The 6,709-nt window shown below is 42.2% G+C and overlaps 1 protein-coding gene across 1 annotated transcript in view; it reads right to left on the bottom strand.

Moving 5' to 3' along the window:
- Positions 1 to 296: 296 nt before the first annotated feature.
- Positions 297 to 6,709, bottom strand: part of SLITRK4 (SLIT and NTRK like family member 4) — a 12,610-nt gene continuing 6,197 nt past the window's right edge. The window contains exon 2 of the mRNA XM_019521403.1: positions 297 to 5,798. Coding sequence (XP_019376948.1) covers positions 3,235 to 5,748 — 2,514 coding nt within the window. The 5' untranslated portion in view covers positions 5,749 to 5,798 and the 3' untranslated portion in view covers positions 297 to 3,234. The remainder of the gene's footprint in view (positions 5,799 to 6,709) is intronic.

The following is a 6,709-nucleotide window of genomic DNA, read 5'->3' as shown; positions in this document are numbered from 1 at the left end:
TCTACAACTGGGCTCTAGCGAGATAATATGCAGCAATGCCTTTCTGCTCGCTCTCGTTGAAGTCCATGACAAAACTACCCTTCCATTAGGCCCTGTCCCATATTCAAATTAAAGCTGGATAGAAACCAGATATACAGTTGTTACGTATTTTCAAGCACTAACTCTGTAGCTGGTTGACTCTTTTCATAGCTGGGCAGATGTGTTTATGGCATGATCATTTCTTTGTATGTGTGGCCGGTCTAAATTTATTGCGTGATTAACCAGCTGATTGTGTAATATCTGTCTATCTATCTATCTACAGATAGATATAGCTATAGACATGGGTATAACATGTAGCAGGGGTCTAAGTCACTTAAGTAGCAGCAGTGGCTAAACTTTAAGCTCATGATTACCAGGACTGCATGGGATTAGAGTTAAGCATGTGCTCAAATGCATCGCTAGCCCAGGGTTTAAAAGTACAATTAAAAGATAAGGATGGTACAGTACTTCCTCCCTTATACAGAGAACAGGTTACCCCCTGTAAAACAGGGGAACCTGAACCCAGTCAGAAGGTGCATTCACCCTTCGCAACCGTTCATTTAACTCAGGTCAAAGTCACCCACAAAGATCTGACCTTAACGTGACTTAAAAAGCATTAAAGTACATATTTAATAAATGAATGCTGTGACGGGTCTTTTCAGCTGAAGGGTCTGAGAGAGAACATGATGCAGTGAAGTGTGTGTAAAAGCCTTGTGCCTTGACAAATCCCAGTGAACCTTGACACATTCGCAAAGGTGGGTAGCACTGAGCTGAGGCAGAGTCACAATGACCCATTATCCTCAGATTGCTGATGGAGCCATTATGTTCTATCATGTCAGTGCATCTTTAAGATGCCTTAATCCACAGGCTCTTGACACAATAAACTAAAACACTTTCTTCACAGCCCTAGACAGTGTATCATGTCAACAGGCAGCTAGGTACCTTTTATACCAGGACTGCATAATAACCGGATCCTGAAAATCCCTATGACATTTTGGATGAAATGAGTTATTGTGCATGGATAGTAGCAGCTTTTTCAAAGATAAACAACCTGGCCATTTGCTTGTTTAAAAAAAAAAATCTTAAATTCCTAATCAGGGGAAAAATAATAATACTATAATAATAAAGAAACCTATTTGAAATCACAGGAGCATAAACAAATGATGCTGAATGTGAAAGACATTTTTTTTTTTTGCTTTCTCTTTAAGTAAAGAAGCACTGAGTGTTTTAAAACTTTCTTTAAAAAAAATTACTCCAGGCTATATGCCAAATACCATCCCAGAATAAAATTTTACAGCAGTGTTATAAAGTCCTGAAATTAGAGGTTTACCATGGAAAATGCTGACACAGCCTCAACCACAGTGGTGATACTGGGCCTTGCTGTAATATCTGCCACTTGAAATCCATGAAAAACATTAATGTTTATTTCCTATTACAGCTTGATTGATTTATGCATTGATTAGAAAAGGTGGAGGGGAAAAAAGGTTATGGAGGCAAGTTAGATGGCAGACCTGAGCCAACGCTCACTGAAGTCAACGGAGAAATTCATGTGGACTTCACTGGACTCTGGCTCAGTCTAGTAACATTATTTTTCTGTATGATGCTTTACCAAAATATGCCCATTTGGACCTGAAGTTATCATCTCTCAGTAAAATAAAAAAGGTCTATTTTCCATTCTCCTGACCAGTTTGCTTTTTAACAACTCAGGATTCAACTTCCACAAAGGCAATTTTTTTTACTCTTTATAGATACAGACTACAAAGTACTCTGGACTGAACCAAGATCACTATATTCATTTTACAATGTGGCTGTAAGAAACACAATTGCCATATGGTTTACTGTTCTGACCGATTATCTGACTGACAGCCGCCAGATAGAGAAGAATGGAAAATTGATGCATATACACGTAAAGTATTACCCTTACTCATGAACTCCTGTAAATACTTGTAGTGAAAACTATTTAGATTAAGCTGTAGAACCCTGAAAAGCAAGACAACTGATGGCAAATAATTGCCTGAGACACAATACTAAAAAACTAATGACTCTATTTTAAAATGCACCATTGGTAACAAATCTGAAATAAGATAATATGCTAATTTCACAAGAATAGTACAGAACGATTTTTATTATTATCATTAGACCTGATCACGTAATTCCAGATAACGCTATACATTTCATCACCAGTTTCTGTTTGGTATATTGTTCTGTTTTAATTTATATTGAATGATTAATGCACTGTGATCAGGAAAACAAGTCAGGCATATTAAATACATAATAAGGAGTACATATCTTCCTATTTAGTATACAAAGTATTTCATAAATATGAATTATATTACAAAAATAATTTCTGCTACGCTCACACAGTAAGCACTTTGAAAATTTTGGACAACCTTTTGGGGTTGTAGGTGTTTCATGTAACTGAGAAGGACCTCTAGTCTTAATTGGATTTGAGTCATACATTAGATTCTGCATAAATGTCAAATGTTTTCTTCAAATCGCACAAATGCTGTTGACGTCAGTTGGAACTTTTTTCTTTCTTTTTTTTTTTTTTAATTTTATATATAGACAGGTATGCTTCAAGTGGTCAGATTTATTTCATAGGTATGTAATGCATGGTATATTCTAAACAAATATTTGCACAATTTAACATTATAAATCCAGTGGTTTCAAGATGCAGGCCATAAATGTAACCAATTTACACATACTATCGAATGTTCTCTCTTTGCATGCTTTTTACTTTTCAGATAATCTTTAAACAGTGCCATTACAACACCACAAATCAAAGGATTGCTCCAGTTCCACCACCTTAATCCACGTGCAAGATGAAGGACCCAGCTGAGGTACAAACTCTGGTACCAGTTTTCTTGTGTTTGCTCTAACAAATCACAAGGAGACGAAGGTTTTGCATTTAAGGTACAAAACATATATGCCTCTTGAGGTTAAATTCAGTGTAATGTGTATATAAAGCATCCCTTTGGCAATAGAGTTTGCAGTATCCCTACAGGATTCCACAGGGCACGAGCTTTATGTAGTAAAATCTATTAAGGACTTTCTCCTCTACTTGACAAACCAGATGCAGCTACAGTTAATCAGACACCCTTGGATACACCTGCCTCTATGCCTACCAATATTATATTGTATTTGGAAGTTAAAAGTCAACAAAAGGCACTTTCATCATTAAATAAATGTCCTCTGTAGGAAATAAGATTGCATGACCTATATTTTATTCAAAGCTGTTTGTTCTTCAAGGACTTGTAGGTAGTCAGGTGAACCTTGAAGTTTAGCTTTTAGTTCAAAATATTCACTCTTTCTTTGCTCTACTACAATTTTACTATGATTACCACCTATTAGCGATTTCTTGGTTTTTTTGTCTTGTTGTTTCTCAGGGTAGCGGATCTCAAAGCCACTGACTCCTATGCTGTTGTATTCTTTTTTACTCTCAAGGAAATTCTGAATAAACACATTGGAATCCCTCCCAGGGAACAACTCATCCAGCTCATCAATTGTGCTAAGTCTTTTCCTGGTATCCACATGCAACAAATCTTTTTCCTTGTCATTCAGGTTTCTCAGAATGACTTTTTGCCCTTGGGGATCACCAAACGTGAAGCCTGTTTCCGAGTCTTTCAAGCCACAGGTGTGACTTTTGCTCATCTGCTCAATGGTTTGAGGAATGAAGGCCTCTGCACATAGTCCATCCTTTTTGTTCGACTTGTGGTCGTGCTTTCTTAGCTGCAGTTGCATGGAACTGCACTCTTGGTTCCCAATGCCTTCGTGCTTTATGGTTGGTTTTTTGTTGCGCCGAAGCACAAAGACGAGGAGGCAAAAAGCAACGAAGACCGTTAGAATGAGCACGACTAATATGCTTAAGATCAGGATGGATAATGGAACGGGGCCACCGGGAGGGCTCCGAATTGGAGCCAGGGGTGTAGTAAAAGTGAGGGCAGGAGCAGGACTCGTGAACAGCGCAGACGGCTTGTTTAAAAGTTTAGGGCACAAGATCTCGTTTTTGAGCGACTTTAGTTCAATGTTAGCAAACTGAACGGGCGTTTCACATTTTAATTCCTTCACCACAATTCCTTCGTTGAGCTTTTCCAGCCAGAGTTTTAAAGCAACTAAATCACAAGTACAGTCCCACGGATTACCTTCCAGATCAATTTGTGTAAGAGATTTTAGCTGATCAAGAACGCCACTTACAGGTAAATACATGAAATGATTGTTCCTTAGATTCAGTCTAGCAAGGGGAGCACCAGCAAAAATGTACGCTGGCAGACTTCTCAGCAGATTGTTGTTCAAGTAGAGTAACTGCAAGTTGGGCATTAAGTCAAAGGTGCCTGCTAAAATTTCTTTGATAACATTGTATTCCAAATACAGATACTGCAAATTGTGGAGGCCAGCAAATATTTCGGGACTCAACCGCTCAATCTGATTGCCATTAAGGTACAATCTCCTTAAATTTGTAAGGTTGCGGAAAACCTCCCCTTTGATTACTGAAATCCGATTGCTGCCTAAATGTAGCAAATCCAGCCCTTCGAATTCAATGAAATCTGAGGTGTCCACGTCCTTAATGTAGTTGCCATTTACATGCAGTTTCTTGGCATTTAAAGGTTTCGGTACCAGTTCAGACATCGATTCTATATTTCTTTCTTGGCAATTGACGCTTAATCCCAAATCAGACGGATGTGTTTTGCAAACACACGGGACGGGGCAAGGAGTCAGAGGAGGAACCCTGGTCTGATAAGAGATGATCTGACTGAGATTGCGGTTGGAAAGCGCTTTGCCGGCTACAATTCCCGAGATCTTGGAAGGATTTGTAGTTTTCGGGGGCTTGGTGACTAATCGGTGCATTGATGTTTGCGTGGTGTGGCCATTAGGTGCGCTGTACCCAGGCTCCAGCTGGGAAGGAGGCAGGATGCGCACGTCAAAATCGCTCCCCGTTCCCATGGAACATAACTCTTGCTTATTGGTTTCTTTCAAAAGCCGTCCATACAAATCGCTGGGAGTTTCACAGATAGCTTCCCCAATATAGATGTTATAGGGCATGTTCTCCAGCCATGCCTTCAAAGGCAAGAGATCGCAGGTACAATTCCAAGGGTTATCTTCCAGCTGCAATTCGACCACTCGCCCAATGTGCTCCAGAACGCCAATGTAGGGAAGCTTCTGTATTCGATTCCCTCGTATATCCAGATGGGTTAAAGAAGCAAATCGAAAAATATTATCAGGGAGGAATGAAATCAGATTGTCATTAAGGATGAGGACTTTCAGCTTGTGAAGCTTATTGAAGGCTCCCCGTTCAATATACTTGATTAAATTGTAGTCAGCTTGGAGATACTCCAAGTTCTCGATGCCAAGGAAAGTGTCAGCTCGGAGAATCTTTAATTCATTGTTGTTCAAGTGCAACTGTTTTAGTGCGCTGAGACCCAGGAAGGCTCCTCCCTCGATGTTCTGCAATTTATTGTTACCCAGTTGCAGGGACACCGCATGGGTGAAATTAAGAAATGTATTTGGATACAGAATAATGAGCAGGTTGTTCTGAAAATTGAGGTGGTAAAAATTAGACCAAGGGGGTTTCAGCTGATTTGGTCTGTAGACTGCAACCTTCTCGCAGTTGACATACAGCACGTTCTCGACCGAAACGCAGGAGCACACGTTGCAAATTTCCACGGAGGTGTCGGCATCTGCATTTGTAGAAGCAGCTGGGGACGACAAAAGCAGAAAGAGCCACAGAAACATCTTCTTGTGCTCAGCAAGCAACCTTACGCTCCTGAACAAAGAGAGGGAATCTAAAGAAAGAAGGAAAGAGAAGAGAAAATATTTTTTTTTTCAGTTGTCATCGTTCCAGAAAGCCGTTTGGGTTAAAAGCTGTACTCCGCTGAGCTGCCGTCCCTGACGAGCATTCAAGATAAGCTAGAAACACTGAACCGAAAGCAGCACGGGAAGGCTTTTTTTAACGACCTGACCAGAAATACGAGGCAGCTATCCTTTCAAACGCAGAATGTAAACCCACGCAGGCACGCCGAAACGCGAGGCTCTGCAAAAACCCTCCTCTCTCTCTCTCTCTCTCTCTCAATCCAACACGCCTCGCTAACAAAGTAGGATAACCAAAGTCAGTTCCAGCTTTCCCGCATCTCTCTAGTCCTGTCACCGTCCGTATAAGCGCCGCGCCTTGCGGGGACGCCAAACACACCGTGCATTTAAAGGATGCTGAACACACAAGTGGACCCGATGTAGGTATGAGCGAGGCAGAGCGCGAGAGAGAAAAAGAAAAAAGGAAGGAGGGTGAAGGCACAACAGGAACGAGCAGCGTCCTTAACACGATGCGCATCTCCACCTCGTCCCCTAGCTAGGGAGCTGGCACCGCACAGGCAGTGTTGCTGGGCTGATTTTACCTATTTTAAGCGCTCGGCTGCAAAAGGATGAGAGCGACGCGCGAGGAGCTGCCCGGGGAAGCCTGAAGACGGGGGATGGAGGAATGTGGCTGCCCGGATCCCCCCTCCCCCGAGTCGGGAGCCACCCGCCCCTGCCCGGCAGGGCCCCGCCAGCCCCGCGACCCCCCCGGCCAACACCTCAGAGCAACTTTTTGGGTGGGAGCCGGTCCCCGCGCTGACAATGGAGGTGGCTGGCAGGAGCCCTTGGCTACAGCCAGCTGCCATCTTCCAGCCCGGAGCCTGGGGCGCCGGGAGGGGAGGGCGGG

The sequence above is a fragment of the Gavialis gangeticus genome, unplaced genomic scaffold (assembly GCF_001723915.1).
Source record: "Gavialis gangeticus isolate Ggan-Ray unplaced genomic scaffold, GavGan_comp1, whole genome shotgun sequence".
Lineage (NCBI taxonomy): Eukaryota > Metazoa > Chordata > Crocodylia > Gavialidae > Gavialis > Gavialis gangeticus.
The sequence above is the reverse complement of the archived record's forward strand: the minus strand, read 5'-3'. Positions and strand labels throughout refer to the sequence as shown.